Source organism: Neomonachus schauinslandi, chromosome 1, assembly GCF_002201575.2.
Source record: "Neomonachus schauinslandi chromosome 1, ASM220157v2, whole genome shotgun sequence".
Lineage (NCBI taxonomy): Eukaryota > Metazoa > Chordata > Mammalia > Carnivora > Phocidae > Neomonachus > Neomonachus schauinslandi.
This window is the reverse complement of record NC_058403.1, coordinates 175433320-175451095: the sequence shown is the minus strand read 5'-3', so window position 1 is coordinate 175451095 and position 17776 is coordinate 175433320. Positions and strand designations below refer to the sequence as shown.

The 17776-nt window shown below is 41.5% G+C and overlaps 1 protein-coding gene across 1 annotated transcript in view; it reads right to left on the bottom strand.

Annotated features, from left to right (window-relative positions):
- Positions 1-372: 372 nt before the first annotated feature.
- The window catches only part of SHQ1 (SHQ1, H/ACA ribonucleoprotein assembly factor), a 98742-nt gene continuing 81338 nt past the window's right edge, over positions 373-17776 (bottom strand). Inside the window, exon 11 of the mRNA XM_021695044.1 lies at positions 373-1628. Within this exon, the coding sequence (XP_021550719.1) occupies positions 1127-1628 (502 nt within the window). The 3' untranslated portion in view covers positions 373-1126. The remainder of the gene's footprint in view (positions 1629-17776) is intronic.

The following is a 17776-nucleotide window of genomic DNA, read 5'->3' as shown; positions in this document are numbered from 1 at the left end:
TACCATCTCACTATTAAAATGATAAAAATGGTAAAAACAAATCACACTCAGTGATGACAAGAATGTGCAGGACCTGGAAGTCTACTTTACCGGTGGAAACGTGAACTGGTACTGCCATGTTGGGACACAGTCCGTTAAACATACAACTACCATATGGGCTCAGCCATTCCACCACTGGATATTTACCAAAGAGAAATGCACGCATATGTCCGCACAAAGACTTGTACACAAATGTTCGTAACGGCTTTATTTGTAACAGCCAAAAGCTGGAAACAACCCAAATGTCCATCAGTAGGTGAATGGAAAAATCTATCCAATGAAATACTACTCAGATACAGGAAAAAAACAAAAACCTTTTTAAAAAATGCCTCTTGAATACATGCTACGTCGACAAATCTGAAAATAATTATAGTGAGTGAAATAAGCCTAATTTTTTACAAGAGTACATATTACTATAATTCAATTTACATTAAATCCTAAGAGATGCAAACTAATGTTCAGTGTCAGAGCAAATCAGTGCTTGCTGGGGAATGGAGGGGTGGGTGGTACGGGGGGGTAGGGGAGAGGGGTAACAAAGGGGGACGAGGACACTTGGGAATGATGGGTAAGAAGAGAATCTTGGCTGCAGTGATGATTTCATTTCGTGCATATATATGTCAACACTAACCACAGTGTACATTTTAAATACGTGCAGTTTATTGTATGTCAAGTATCCCTTGGTGAGGCTACTAAAAATATTAATGGGGGCGCCTGGCTGGCTGATAGAGCTTGTGACTTTTGATCTCAGTGTTGTGAGTTCGAGCCCCATACTGGGTGTAGAGGTTACTTAAAAATAAAATCTTGACGAAAACCATATGAATGGGCTCTACATTCTAGAGATTCTGGCCGAACTGTTAGTTCATCTTCAATATTAATTATACTTTGGCAAAAATACTTTAAAACTTTAAAGTTGTACCAAGGAAACCAACAGGTATCAATATCAGCTCGCTGAAAAACAGTGTTGTATACACTAAGAAAAAGGACAAAGTGAAAATGAAGAATCACCATTCAGTAAAGGAAACCAAATCTGACATAATTCTCAATGGTGGGGAAAACCACTCGGAGTCAATCACTTGGTGTTTGCCAGTCACGTTCCAGCAGCCGATTCCTTGAGTTCAGAAACTTGAACGGTCGAGTTCAGGTGCTCTCCAAGCTCCTCTATCAGCGGCCGGGACCCTCCAAGAGCCGGGGAGGAGGCAGGCGGCTTTCCGGGACTGCCATCTGAGGTCTCGGTGGCTGAGTTTCTGCACACCCCACCGTCGACAATAAGCAGGGTGCTGCCTCCCTCCAGGGAGGGGCCTCGCAAGGGATCTGCTGTCTCAGATTCACTCCCTGTGAGCTCCCCTTGTTCTGAGTCTGAGCCCTCAGTCTCAGAGGACGTGGTGCTGTCTGCTTCCTCGGAATCACTTGCCTCGGAACTGGAGGAAGGGGTCTGCCGCCTGGAAACGGAACGGGCTGCTTCTACTGCTGTTTCCTCCTCCTGCACAAGAAGAGCTGCGGCTTCCAGCGCTTCCAGGTCTAGTCCCAGCTGGGCCTTTGTCAGCGACACTTCCTTTAAGGCTTCTGCAAGAGCTGCCAACTTTTTGGACCTTGAAAGCCATTTGAAGAAGAAATATTAGGACTATTCATTAATTGGCCCAGGAACAACAAAATAAAGTTGGAGCCATACTTCATGTGACACACCAAGATAAATCCCAAAACAGATCAAAGAGATAAATGTAAAAAAAAAAAAAATGAAGCAAATAAAGTATTACAAGGAAATAGAGGAGATCCCCTTTATGCCTCTAGAATGAGGAAACCCTTTCTAACTATGACTTAAAATCCAGAAGCCACAGGGCACCTGGGTGGCTCAGTCGGTTAAGCACCTGCCTTCGGCTCCGGTCATGATCCCAGAGTTCTGGGATCGAGCCCCCCATCGGGCTCCCTGCTCAGGGGGAGCCTGCTTCTCCCTGTCCTTCTGCCACTCCCTCTGCTTATGCTGTCTTTCTCTGTCAAATAAATAAATAAAATTAAAAAAAAAAAAATCCAGAAGCCAAAAAAGAAAAGATTGACAAATACAATTAAAAAAAAAAAAAAACTTCTTTAAGACAACAACAAAAACCAACAAAACAAATCATAAAGTCAAAAGACTAAAACAAAATTGAGAAAAATACTGGCAACTCAACTCATGTCAAAGAGCAAGGCCTAATCTTCCCAACAGAGTTCTTAAAAATGGATATAACAATTCATCAGAAAAATGGACAAAAGACATAAGGAGACAATTCCCACAAAAGGAAATATAAATTCCTCTTAAACATATGAAAAGATGTTCAACTCCAGTCAAATAAGAGAAGTACAAACTAAAGTCACTCTGAGATACATTTTTCATTTATCACAGTGGCAAAAATCCAAACATTAGATAGCACGACTAGCAAGGCTGTGGGGGAAACGGCACCTCCCTACACTGCTGGTAAGAAATTAAACAGGTCTGACCCCTTGTGAAGGAGAAGCTGGCAATAACTTACAAAATTGAAAATGTACATCCCCTTGACCCAGCAATACCACATCTGGAAATTAAACATATATGCTATAGGACAGAGGCCCAAGGTTATTAATCCAGCATTGTTTTTAATACTCCAAAATGGGAAACAACCAAATGCCCCTGATTATGGGACTGGTTAAGTTACGGACACTCCATGCAAAGGAAGGGTCCATGGCTGCATAAGAACGAGTCTGTTCATGGGCTAACCCAGATAAACCGTTTCACAGCAACAACAAAAGGCGTGCCATATGTATATGCTACCTTTTATGTTAAAAAATGAGAAAGAAATATAAACACATCTATTTGCTTGTATACTTATCAATAAACCTGGAAAGCTATAGAAAATACTAGCTTACATGGGGGGGGAAGAGTGGGGACTAGAAAGGTGGAGGAGGATGATGGTGAGAGGGAGGCTTTTCACTACAAATTATTTTTAAGCCTCTGTGAATGTTAATACCTATTCAAAAATTTTAAATATACAAAAAAAGAAAATGCAGTACTATAGAGAGCAGCATGAAGTGCTTTTTATTTTTATCAGAACACCATTTCATGTTATGTCAGAGGGTATTTTTCTAAATTTGTAATGTTACATTTAAACTTTTTAATTAACTTGGATGAATGAGTTGTTTTCCTTTTGTTATGAAAGAAGTAACGAAAAGTATACCATAGGTGTCCAAAAACCCTGTCTTTACTCTCCCCAAGAGGAAAATCGGAAGTGACAATGGAAATGGGTGGCAGTGAGTGGTCAGCATGCTGACATGGCTTCTATGTGTCTCTAAGTTCAAAGGTGAAATGAGCATACAGAACATTTAGTGGCTTTGAGGCACACTGGAGGAGGGTGAGTTCACAAGATAAGGTCACTTCTGAAAGAGTAGTCCATCCCATAGTACTGAGAAAGTGAAGCCTCATTACACTGCAGCTGAAATAACTGGTGGGGCAATGGGAACGAGTGAACAAAGGTGGTATTTTTCACCTAAGTGCCTAGATGAGCCCTTTGGTCTCAGAATATGTGGCGTAATAATGACTTTGTGCAGGGAAGCTCCATCCCCCCTGGGTTCTAGGGCAGGTGCAAGGTGCAGCAGGCGGGGCGAACGGCCACGGGCAACAGCCCTCACTGAGGGCAACTTTCTCATGTGCAAGGAAACCCCTGAGTGTCAGTGCTAGAATTCCCAGAGCTTAGAAAAAGGAAGGTGAATAGGGTAAAGAGAAAAACTAGGATAAGATCACCTTAAGTCAACTTATGATTCACCAAAGGGTTATAAACTCTGGATGCTCTCACCAGCTTGAGACACCTTGAGGAGCACAGTTATGGAGTAAGATGGTTACATCCATGTCCAAGGCGGGTGTCAATGGTGTCCACCCACCATATATTGTGAAACCTTGATGACCACTGGTAAAGAATCTGGTCTGAGTTAGTAGACAGTCTGAAACATCTCTGCCCTAAGGCCCTGTCAGCGCAGGAGCTAGTTCACTGCCATCTTTTTCACTGAAGCAGGTCCTCTCGGGGTAGTAACCTGCAGCTTTAAGAGATAAACAGCAAGGAATCTGGGAAATAAGACCATGCCTCTTACTAAATCATAATATTGGAAACAAAATTTTAAAATAAAAGCTCTTACTTCAGTGACCCTTACATCTCATTCTTATTAGCCACGACAAATACTTCTGACAATATATGAAAGATGATGTTCCACAAACACTTGCTCCAAATGACAACCTCGTGGGTCAGTTTCATCTCTGTCCACATTACAGATGACACAACAGAAGCCTGGAGGGGTAAGAGAGCTGATGAAATCTACCCAGCTAACAAGGCACAGTCAAGACCGGAAACCCACGCCTTAGAGCTCTAGTGTGCTCACTCCTCCACCACAGAGCCTCCCACAAATATCCAGGCTCTGAAAAGTCTCCCATCCTAAGACCACATTCTTCACTTCTCCCCATTTGGAGCTCTATTCAACATCTTCCAAATGAGCAAGTTCTGACAGGCCCAGGCACAGAAGTCTGCAAACACTGATGGCTTTAGCTTAGCAAGCTTCAATGAAGTGCACATCTGAGCCTGAACAACAGAGGCTTAGAGCTGGAAGAAAACATCTGGATTATTTTTGTGGATACAGTGAAGAGAGTAGATGTGTCAACTCTCAAGCTGAAACTACCTGGATCTTTGTTATTGTCTACTATACTGTATCTGTCGTGTATAACAGAATAAATCTGGATTTCAAAGCCTCTCACCTGTAATCCTGGCTCTTTTCAGACCTGGCATATCCCACATATGTGAGACTAAAAAGGATCCACTCTGACAGGCAGGGAAGTAGCCCAGATGAGCCATGTGACCCTAACAGGACTTGTGCCTGTTACCAGGTAATGTGAATTTTCATCCTTCATTTGTTTCTCACTTTAACTGCTGTATTACGTTTAAAGTGATCCATTTATATAAAACATGTAAAAAAAAAAAAAAATCAAGGCACCTCGGTGGCACAGTCAGTTAAGCGTCCAACTTCTGTTTTCAACTCAGGTCATGATCTCAGTGTCATGAAATGGAGCCCCACGCTGGGCTCCACGCTCAGCATGGAGTCTGCTCGAGATACTCTCTCTCCCTCTGCCCCTCCCACTCATGCTCTTTCTCTTTCTGAAATAAATACATCTTTTTTAAAAAAAATTATGTAAAAAAAGAATTCTATGTTCATTTATGATTCTTCACCATGCTGATTCATCTCCATTTCTTATTAATCCCACTTTTACTACTACATCAAGCTGGCTAGTTTCCTAAATTATTAAAGTTGTGATAGAAACCTTAAGTTTATGGAAGAAGCATTCTGAATTCTCCACTTAAAGAATGCTAGAATAAAAAGGAATTAAAAATTTCAAAACATCATTGATGTAGAATGTGACCTAATGGTCCAAGGAATGAAAGTTGGGTTTCTTTCTATTCAATTATTTCATGCAGATTACTTAGCAATCATTGTTTGCAAAAAAAAAACAACTATTCATTTGGAGAAAAAAAATTAAGCCATGAAAGAGGAGCTTTTTGTTCTTTCAACCACTGGTACAATTAGAGTTGGTTCTAAGTCTGCCACTCCTTGTAAATTCTAGAACCTAACTCTGCAATGGCCCTTTCCATTTCAGAAAGCACCTCATTTAATGTAGTTAGTGGTTTTTCACTGTCACACTCAAAACAGACCAGCTAGTTCATGTCAAAGCTCCGTCGAGTGACATTATTAGTTAACCAGAATGCTTACAAAAACCAGGTACATGCAGATATAAAGTAATGAATACACTGAGTTACTAGTTGTACTTATGGTATATATTTTATATCTAAGTCAAGAGCACCTACTTGTTAAGAATGTATTCAATCAGGAGTGAAGAGATTCATCCTTTAAAAAGAGACATGACAAGTGGATCACAGTAATGTCATATTTTATTTTTTTTTATTTTTTTTATTTTTATTTTTTTTAAAGATTTTATTTATTTATTTGAGAGAGAGGATGAGAGGAGAGAGAGAGCACATGAGAGGGGGGAGGGTCAGAGGGAGAAGCAGACTCCCCGCTGAGCAGGGAGCCCGATGCGGGACTCGATCCTGGGACTCCAGGATCATGACCTGAGCCGAAGGCAGTCGCTTAACCAACTGAGCCACCCAGGCGCCCCAGTAATGTCATATTTTAAAAAGATACTCAAAACAGGTTTTCCTTAGAAAGTTTTTGGAAATATAATCCTACCACGTAACTTTTAAAAAAGCTTTTATTCTGTTTGTATATGTGAAATAATAACCTATTTGGAGGATTTTTTAAAAATTAAAAACGGCTCTCTGACAAGTTCCAGTAAATACAACTACCAGGAAAGAGTAACAGTAACAGCTGGGAATACGTGCCTTTATCATAGCTAAGCTAACAGAAAATTTCCTCCGTTATTTTATATTTTGGTGACTGAGTTAAAGGGTGAGGGACTGCATGGCCTATGAAAGAGCCAAAACCAAGTGCAAAAGGAGCCCTAAAATGTAGGAAAACCTGGGTATAAATAGAAAGCATACATCCTGTTTCTTGTCGTAGAGTTTTGTCTCCAACTATCAATCAACTTTTCACCACTTCCTGCAATAGCAGATCTACTATAAATCTCGTAGTAACTGACTAGGTTTCATTTCCTCTGCCAAAACCCACTAACCTGCCAGGCATGACACACTGACACTAGAGCCAGCGACTGATAATGTAAGACAGGGCTCCAGTCAGGCAATTCCACAAACATTTCACACTGGATGATGGAATACACTGACTTGGCCTTTTAATTTCAAAGGACACACACATACACACACCCCCAGTTCCGTCTGGGACAAACAGTACATCAGCTTTCTTTTAAAAGGGTATTGATGATAATGGCATATAATCATGTAACTCCTGTCTACTGGAAAGAACCAGTTCCAAACTTCAGAATCCCCTGCCCAAAACACATATATGGAGCCTGATGTAAAAGATAATGCATTGGTTTTAAGTAGAAGTTGCTAGGGACAGTCTTCTTTTGAAAGCTGCCATGAAACACAAGTACCGACTGATGCACAGATGAACAGAAAATTGTGTGCTGATACACTATACTAGTGACACCTGCCTCCAGCTCAGTCATTAACAGAAACGATCCATTTCTTTAAACAAGAAGCTACTTATTTAATACAGAAAATACTGCAAGTTATTTAAGCCATACTGAGTCTGGGCCAGTGAAATCACTTTTCACCTTATTTCCAACTTGATGTTAATACCTCTCTGGGCCTGGGCTCTGAAAATTAACATGTAGTCTATGGACCAGCAGAATAATTTTCTGAAAATTCCTTGTATTAGTTTCCTAGGGCATAACAAACTACCACAAACTGGTGGCTTAAAACAACAGAAATTTCTTTTCTTACAATTCTAGAGGCTAGAAGTCCCTTCTGAGGCTCCAAGGAAGAACCTCTCCCACGCTTCTTTGCTTCTCGTGTTGCTGGCAACCCCAGGTGTTCCTTGGCTTGTAGACCCATCACTCCAAATTCTGCCTCTGTCATCACACGGCACTCTTCCCGTGTGTCTGTTTCTTCACGTGCTATCTTCCCTCTGGAAGTGTCTCTGTGTCTCTTCTCCTCTCCTTACAAGGATACCAGTCATAGTGGATTAAGGGCCCACCTTACTCCAGCATGACCTCATCTTAACAATCAATTACAATCTGAAATAACCCTATTTCCAAATAAGGTCATATTCTCAGGTTCTGGGAATTTTGAGGGGATACTCCAACATACTACACCCCTTATAGCTGAAACAAATAGACAGTGGAGATGCTCATTAATGGAAGATAAATTGAGACCAAAAAAGGTCACTTAAGGTAAATCAACATAAAAGGTCAAAATTTAATAGTAAATAGTAACAAAAAAAAGGTTGAGATTTCACCTTCAAAAAAATTACAAACTCACAAACAAGTTCATAAAATATTTAATGACTTAATTTGTAGGTTATAACTGCAACTAAGGTACCATTTCTCCAAATGAACAAAGAATGAACCAAATATTAATTGTTTTGTAACTGTTCTAACAAAATTACAATACAGCACTGTATGACATTCATCACTTTAGGTCAGTCTTTTACAGCAAATCAAAGAACAAATAATCACCAAGGCAACAACAGTTTTCTCAAGTGTCTTCCAATCATGCGATACTCAAATGATTCCTTTGGCATTTAAAGACTTTCCACTGATGTCACTGTTATTGTAGAGTTTTCTTCTTCAACTATTAGCTAATCCTACGCTTCCAAGCCTCATTGTCAGTGGTTGCGTGTTTCCCTCAAGCACTTTCACTGCCCTTGTGAAGTCCTTGATCTTTTGCCCAATCTGCAATTTATTTGCACTGTACAGTATCAGCGATCAACAAGAAGTCAAACAACAAAAACACTGGCCGGATGGGTGGGTAGGATGCTAGGAAGGAAATGATATGCTAGAATGGGGACTAAATTTATTAAGTGGTTTGGTCACTAGTGAATATGTCTGTGTTTTGACTATCATCACTTCTCTTTGTAACTCTGTTAAGTACAGAAATTTGAATGAATATTCAGAAATAAGGACCCCCCCACCCCGGCATGACACACATAAGTAGCTGCACTAGATACACAAACACGCACACATTTTTAGAGCGAAGTAAATGACTTCATATTAAAAAAAAAAAAAATTGCGATGGTAATCCCACATACGTTAGAGCATGCCTCAGGTAGGTGAATGAAGGTTTACCCAAATCCAGAGAGGCTACTATTTTTACTTCTTCACTGATTACCCATCTAAGAAGTGGAAGGGTAAAGGGGATAAACAGATTTAGAAAGGCACAATGTTCATAAAGAACTGTTTGAAAGAAATGGACTCAATCCCTCCCTGAAATGGTTTTGCATTTATGCCAGACCGAATCAGATTAGCAGAGATGGAAATGTGAGTCCCATCAACTTGCCACCTTTCCCTCTACTCCCTCCGCCCCCAGCAGAACTGCTTTTGCTGAAATATGCTTCACTTTAATCCTCCAAACTGGTGTGCAGAGTTGATTTCAAAACCGGCCCCACAAAACTCTGGGCAGTGTGAAACCTGCAGGCCTCCCTTTCCATCCTGGCTTTTAGGAAAGTAAAATCTGTGACCCGCCTGGCATGATGCAATGTACCCAAAGCTCCGACTTGCCTCCCTTTTCATTTTGTTGCTTTTTTCCTTCTTTGACCCCACATTTAATTAACACCATGTTGTTTTATGCGTGCGCGCAAACACACACACACACACACACAGAAATGCTTTAAATAATTTCTGGTACAAGGCAAAGAATAAATATGTGATTTTAATGAAACCAAATAGCTGGTTAAGTAAAAAATACACAAAAATGAAAACAAAACAAACAACAACAAAAAAACCCACTTCTGTTGGATAGAAAAGGATATGTGGAAGTGAGGATTATGGGTCCAAGGCTGAGACAGATACATTCTTCTCTAAAATGATTCTGTGAAGCACGACATTTTGGGTATGTCAGATTTGAACAATTCTGACAATATTTCTACATTTCATCTATGTGAAAAGGGCACCCAGTGTTGTTTAGTAACAGAGGTGTAGTATTTTGACCTCTTAGCTGTTCAGATGAAATGGCTGTTCAGATTCCATTAAACTAAGTGGAGGTCAATCAACAAGATGGAGAAGGCATTACTATGAAGGTGGTGGAAGAAAGGTATTATGGGTGGAAATGTGCCCCCCACAAAGATATATTCAAAGTTAACCCCCAGAACCTGTCAACATGACCTTAATTAGAAATAGGATCTTTGCAGATATAATCAAATCAAGATGAGGTCATAATGGGTTCGGGCAGGCCCGCAATCCAATGACTCCAGGGGACAGGTGTCCTTACAATAGTACCGTATGAGGATACAGAGACAGAGAAGGCCATGTGATAATGGTGGAAGAGACAGGAGTGATGTATCTACAAGCCAGGGTATGTCAAGGATTGCTCACTACCACAAGCAGCTAGGAAAGAGGCATGGAACAGACACCCCCCTGAAGCCTCCAGAAGGAACCAACCCTGTGGAAGATACCTTGATCTTGGACTTCTGGCCTCCAGAATTTTGAGAGAATAGCTTTTTGTTGTTTTAAGCATCCGGTTTGTGGTCATTTGTTACAGTGGTCCTAGGACACTAATACAGAGGGGTATATAGGGATCGAGACCTTTAGAGCTGAACGGAAATCAGAAAGCATCACATACAACCTCTTGGTTTTACAGATGAAAAAAATGACACAAAAAATATCAGCAGCAAGGCACAGAACAGTTTCCTTCACCAATAAAATGCAGAGAATGGATCAGTTTGTTTCTAATTCTCCTCTGAATCTAAACACCATGGTTCTACATTTCTATGTTATGAGCATGATGTTTCCCTGTATAAAAACCTGCAATGGCTTCCCAAAACAGAATAAAATCCAAACTCCCCAGTGAGGACAAAGCCCCAGAGATCTGGCCCTTGGGTCCTGCCTGCCTCTCAGTGAGGTCACCCACCATTCGTGTCCAGGTCACTGTTCCACTGCCCTCTCTCCGTCCCAAGGACACACGAGTGCATTCGTGCCTCAAGGCCCTTGACACTTGTTGTACCCTCCTTCTGGAACATTCTTCCCCTAAGTCTTCCCATGAGGGGTCTTACTCATTCAGTACTCAGCTAAAATCCCACCTCAGTCTTAGAAAAGCAGTCTATGTAAAGCAGTGCTCTGGAAGTGATTTCATGTCATGGAACACACAGAAGATGCCATTTGCCTGGCATGACACGGGGTCTGCATCCACCTGCCAGCCTGAATGCTAAGGGGCCAGTATCTTCGTTCCCCCAACACCCATTCATGATGCCATGGACCGCCAGCTGGTACGCTCTGCCCTCTGCCCTCCAACTTCTTATGCCCAGACCTACTATTAGGAACTTGGTGAAACAGGGCAAGTTTTGAGGTCTACAGAAGTGGAGGTTCTGGCTGAATCTTTCAAAAATGTCCTTTTTGTCTCCACTTTCCCATCTTGAAAGCAGAATGAAAATGACTGCTTCCAAATTTCCTGGCATGCTCTGAGAAGCAAAGACCGGGTTAAGCGATTTAATGTGTTTATTTCTTTGTGTGCTTGTTCTAAATGCTAAAATTTTCCTTGGTTACAAAATATAAAGTTAGTGGGCTCTGCTGCTTTCACAATACTGAGACAGGAAAATACTTAAGTGCTGGTATGTTTACCACACACACAGGCTGAAGCATGCAGCTCTCCAAATTATGATAGGAGTCAAAAACTTTGAAAATTCAAAATATTTATCCACTCACTGGTATGATACACCGTGGAATGTCTTCTTAAACACACATCACCACGGCATGAAGCAGTTCATCCTGAACCATTCTGTGGGTTCTTAGTGACAATCCTGCTCTATAAAATTATTAATTGTCTGAAGTATCACATAAGCGCGGCCTCTTCCCATTCACTGGGAACCACGGTTTAACAGGCTCTCTGAAGGAAGTGTGGAACCTTTGCTTTCCTCGGGAGAAAACAGGAACAGCATGATAGGACACAGCTCCGGGACAGGCCGCGCCTCCCCAGGGCCAGGCACAGCACAAAGAGGCCAGCTCCGGGGCAGGCCTGCTGCACCCTCCTCTGCTCTTACGCTCCACGCTGTGCCCATCAGGATGGCTCACTGACAGAATAAGGGCAGCGACTGAACTTGCCTCCCTTCTGCAGGGAAGACAGAGCTGAAGCACTGAGCTCCTTCCTGAATGTAGACTCACTAGGTTTGTTCCTTGTTGGGCCCGGAAAGCTGTACCCTGCAGGGAAGGAGTCCCACTGGCGTGTCTTAGCACTGGTCAGCAAAGGCAAGGAGGAAAGTGCTCAGAAATACACCACCTATAGTCTACTCGACACCCAACCTCCCCAATTCCCCTGCGTCACACTCCTTACACAACTACAGGACTAGCTGTGCACCTTCTTAATGTCCTCAGATCAATCTGCTACATTTTTTTAAAGTTGCCCCAAAGAGACCTTTAAGATTAATGTTGAGTTAGAACACTCACAAAAATAACGTTGAAAGAGGGGCGCCTGAGTGGCGCAGTCATTTAAGCGTCTGACTCTTGGTTTCGGCTCAGGTCCTGATCTCAGGGTCGTGAGATCGAGCTCCAAGTCAGGCTCCACTCAGTGTGGAGTCTGCTTAGGACTCTCTTCCTATCCGTCTGACCCTCCCCACCACTCTCTCCCCGCTCCCTCTCTCTAAAATAAATAAATCTTAAAAAAAAAAAAAAAAAAAAGCTTTATGAAGGAATGAAGCCACACACAGAAGAGTATACACTGTATTATTTCACTTCCACCAAGTTCTAAAACAGGCAAAACCAACAGATGGTGACAGAAGTCAGGAGGATGGTGGTTACAGGGTAGGGGTCAGAGAATGACAGTGCACTAAGGGGCACCTGAGAGCCTCTCAAGCATGATTCTTGATTTGGGTGCTGGTTACGCAGGTATTTTACCACAACAGAGTTCATTCTTTGTCTACTTATAATCTGTGTGTACTTCAACAAAAATTAGCTTAAAACAACAACCAACAAACATGTGTCCTGGAAAAGAAGTCACAGGCTTCTGACATTTGCTCTGGAAAAGTGGACGGAGCCTCCTCAAGAAGGAGTGTGTCCTAATGGGGGGGATGCGGGGGACAGGATCACGGAGCCGGATCCCGTTTCCTCTGGGCAAACTGGCAGGACCTCTAATGCAACACTCCTCACTGTAAATGTTTTTTTTAAAAGGCATGGTGCGTTCTAAAAATACAAAGAGAATCTCAAAGTATGCCTAGAGAAAGATCCATTAGTCATCTCTTTCAATGTGCGAACTATACACAGAAAGATGTTCCCTGCAGAAGTATATAGCTCACTCCTATGGAAGTTATCCCCCAGGTAGCAGTGAAAGCCAGTCTGTGGGGCATTTCAAATAACATTTTTAAAGGCATTTCCCCCCATCCCCCCTCCCCGGACATTTGATCTACAGACCAATCCTAGTACTTTCTGAAATACAAAATAATAATTTCTACTAATTTTCCTTCTACTACTCCTTCCAAAACCCTAAAACAGCTTCATACCTATCAAAAACCTGAAGATGAACCCCCCAAAAGTCTTTATACCGGTTGAATGAATATTTTACTCAAAGTGAGCAATTTTATCTAATTTGTGTAGTATAGAATAAAGCTAACTTTCTTAAAACAGGTAAGTTTTTTTAAAAATGAGCATAAAAGGTTTAGAAGACTTAATTCTGTAACTGCAATCCCAATTAAAATTTACACAGCAACAAGAGAAAACTTCCCACCTGGGGTGGGGGGAAACAACAAGACCAAGTCTTTAGATGCTTCATTTATTATTATTATGATTAGGAAACGGAACAGGTTTTTTGGCTGACCTCAGTCGCTTGCGGGTCTTCTGCCTCAATGCCCACATTTATTTTTTTTGCCAGGAGAGTATGTTTACCAACACATTTGTCTGTGAAATAATAGAACTGGACATCATGGTCAGATTTTTCAAATCATTTCTCAAAGTCAAGGGACTTCTTTTCCTAATAAACTCCGCCGATGTGTAGATTACATGCATGCATAGATTAACACTCAATGTAAATATTTCTTGTATTGATGATAAAGTCTTAAGAGGAATCAACTCCTCGGCTTTCATTCCGTAAGCTTCCTCTTGACAAAAAGAACTATTTAGCACTCTTCAAACTAACCCTGGGGCTTTACTTTACATTACATGCTGTCCCCTCAGGAGTTATACCATCAGATTGTGGCACTTAATTCTCCTCTCATCAGCCAGAGACTAACCATTTATGCCTCTGGCTAATTTGCTTCTATATAAATGATCCATTTCCTCAAATAAAACTTCTACAGAAAATCCCTAAATTCTACCACAGGTCAACAATGCCATCCCTGAAACCGTTGGACCTGTATGAATTTTAAAACTTCCATTTGTTTGTTTTACACTTCAGAAAAGTAATTCTGGATCTACACTACTATGCCATATATGACCTAACACCCCCAGCAACAACCTGTAATCAAATACACTAATATTTTTCTGCAGCAAAATGTACTATTAGTCTCTCCAAGTGGACTAAATAAAGATCATAAATAGCCTCATATCAGGTGAGTTCAGGTCAGTCAGGTTTTGCTGCCAATTGCCCTGAAAATAAATGTACTTTCAGAACTTTCTGGGTTTCAGAATTGTGCACAAGGGGTTGAGGACCAGAACCAGAAGCGAGGAGACTGGGCTGCAGTTTTTCAGCTCAACTGCCTGGGTCCAAGGTCAGTCTTTTGACAAATATTTATTGAGTGCCTGCTATCTGCCAGGTTTGGTGCATATAATGGTGAAGGTAAACGCAGTCTCTGATCTGAAGATCAGATCATCTCAGTCTGTGGAATGCAAGAAACAAGCCATCACAGCATGAAGTGAAGTAAGTTTATGAGAATGATTAGCACAGGGTGCCCTGGGAATGTCCGGCTCAGGGGCTTTGAGAGTCTTAGCCACGGAGGAGACAGTCTCTTCCCACAAGAGAATTCTATGCAAAAACCATTCTGTATTTTAAAATAGGGGCAAGAAGTCCACCAAAGTCCTAATTCTAAGCCCAGATTGATGACTTCAATGCTTTTCTTGAAATTTCAAATACTAAATTCTTTGAGGAAAGAAACATGTATTTCTTCTTCTCTGTCTCTTACTGTGCTGTTCCCTCTACCAATGTTTATAAAGTCTGTCTACAAGGTATAGTAGATTCTCATTATTCACGGATTCTCTACTTGCGAATTTGCCCACTCGCTAAAATTTATTTGTAACCTCAAAGTCAATACCCTCAAGCACTTTTATGCTCATTCACAGACATGGACAGAGAGGTGAATGTTTTAGTTGCCAAAGAGCACGTTCCCAGACTTCTTATTTCAGCTCTCAGACTGTGAAAAAACTTTCCTTTTCAAGGTCTAGTGAGTGCCACATTGTTTGCATTTTGGGCTTTTTGAGGATAATTTCACTGTTTAAAATGGTCCCGAACTTACTGTCAAATTACTTTCTAGTATTCTGTTTTTTAAGATTTACTTATTTGAAAGAGTGAGGGAGAGACAGAGGGAGCAAGCATGGGTGGCGGGCAGAAGGAGAGGGAGTCTCAAGATGTGTGGCTCGATTTCATGACTCTGAGATCGGGATGTGAGCCAAAACCAAGAGTCGGATGCTCAACCAACTAAGCCACCTAGGCACCCCTTTAGTATTCTTAAGTGCTTGAAGGCTATAATGTGTCTTATGAAAGAAAGTATTTGTGTTAGATAAGCTTTGTTCAGGCTTGAGTTACCATGCTGTTGGCCATGAGGGTCACTGTTAATCAACAATATATAAGGTGCCTTTAAACAGAAACACAGAACAAAGGTACATACTGTTTGATGAAAATGTTGTGACCAGAGACCCACAGGAACCTAACCCTGTATTTCCCCTAGGAGCAAAGGTTGAGTTTGCGAAATCAGAGTTTGTAGCAACTTTATAGAACATAACTACTGTGAATAATGAGAATCGACTATAATTCAGTACTAGCCATGAGACCACAGAGGAAGGACAGCCATTTCGGGGTGAAACGGTAAAGAGAAGGGGGGCAAGAGCAGAGAAGGTTTCCTACAAAAAGGGTAATGTACACACAAACATTCTTAAGGCCCGTGAGAGTAGTCCAAGTGAGAAAAGTGGGATGGTTCTGGTGACATGGGAACCAGAGAATCATAGTACAAGACCAACAGCACCATTAGGTCCATGGCTACATCCCTGGACCGCAGGACAGAAAGACAACATTCTACAAGGACTAAACACAACGGACTCTTGAACAACACCGACTTTGAACTGCACTGGGCACCAACATGCAGATTTTTCTCAATAAATACAATACAGTGCTGTGAGGGTATTTTCTCTTATTTTCTTAGTAACATTTTCTTTCCTCTAGCTTACTTTATTGTAAGAATACAGTGTATAATACATATAACATACAAAATATGTTTGACTGCTTATGTTAGGAATAAGGCTTCTGGTCAACAGTAGGCTATTTGTAATTAAGTTTTGGTAGAGTCAAAAGTTGTATGTAGATTTTTGACTACATGGAGATGGGAGGCAAGGGGTGGGGAAGGGGAAGGTTCAGCAGCCCTACCCCACCCCACCCCCCATGTTGTTCAAAAGCCAACTATACTCTATCTTGGAATGTGGCAGGAAAGAGAGATGCACATAAGATCATCTATTTACAAGGGAGCTTGACTCTCAGACTCAGATTCTGAAATGTCCATGGTTCTGGATGCTCCTTTTAGCCCTCATTAAATCTTCCAGGACAGAGCTCAGTCAGTTAAGCGTCTGACTCTTGATTTCAGCTCAGGTCATGTACTCAGGGTCCTGGGACGGAGCCCCAAGTTGGGCTCCACACTCAGCAGGGAGTCTGCTTGAGGATTTCTCTCCTTCCCCCTCCGCCCCTCCCCTCCCTTCCTAAAATAGATAAATAAATCTTAAAAAACAAAATCTTCCAGGACAGTAGTTCTTATAAAGACACAGTGAGCCTTCAGAGAGAGTCAGGTGCTGTATCATAAAAACAGACTTCTCCTAATTCCTATCCAGGCCCGTGTGGGACCAGCTTGATCTGGGGCTTAGCACATACACACAACCCTACTGGATGCAACCACAGCTCACATGTAAGGAATCAATGTAAAAGTCTGCTAAGACTTAGGGTATTCAACAACTGCCTTAAGAAGCCTTGGAATTGAAAGCCATTCCTGACAAGAGTGCTGACAAGTGTTCAACTACAGAAAATCAAAACTGGGAATGGCTGGTTTTCTTGATGCTTGCTTATGCTATCTCAACAACTACTTGAACTAAAGTGAAAAGTATCTATCAGAACATTCTGAAATGACGGTCCCTAGCCTGTTCAAGGGGAATTTAAAAACATTTTTAATAAAGGCAACTGATAATGATGACTAATACTTAGTTTCTCTCCTTAATAAAACCTTGCTACTTCAGGGGTAAATCCCTGGACCAGCAGAGCAGTGGTATTGGGCACTTGTTACAACTGGAGGATCTCAGGCCCCACCACAGACTTCTTCATCAGAATCTGCATTTTAACAAGCTCCACAGGGGATTTGGATACACAAAAGTTTGATGAGCACTATTCCAGAGAGTTGTGACGGTGTCAAAGTGATAATTATTATCACCACTTTACACTTTCCCGTGTAAGAAAATTGCTGACTCAATCTGATCAAACACCTAAAAGGGATGGGAATAGTGTGAGATTGTCTTGTTCCTGGGTCAGTTCTAGAGGGCTAAGCATTTGCTATCACTTCACACATTCTACAAAGGGCAGCCTGACTATGAGCCAGCCCTCTGTCACTCAAAGCACAAATATAACCTCCAAACCGCACTCATTCACCAACGCTGGTGCCAGGTAAAACAGTGCAAGGAGCCCTACTCCAATGGTCCTTTTGGCTCAAGAGTCATCACCTTGGCCTCTCCTGATCGTAAGGCTCTTTCTCAGAAACGTTTTCTTTCTCATTCTGCTCTTTTCATTCATTCATTCATTATTCACTGAAAGTACTAATGTGCCCAAGCACTGAACAAAACAGACAAGAATCCTTGTGCTCATGGAACTTAGACTCTTTCATAGGAAAAGACAGACAATAAACACAAAGTAAGTAAAATACAGAATGTGCCAGAGAGTATAAGTGCCATGGAAAA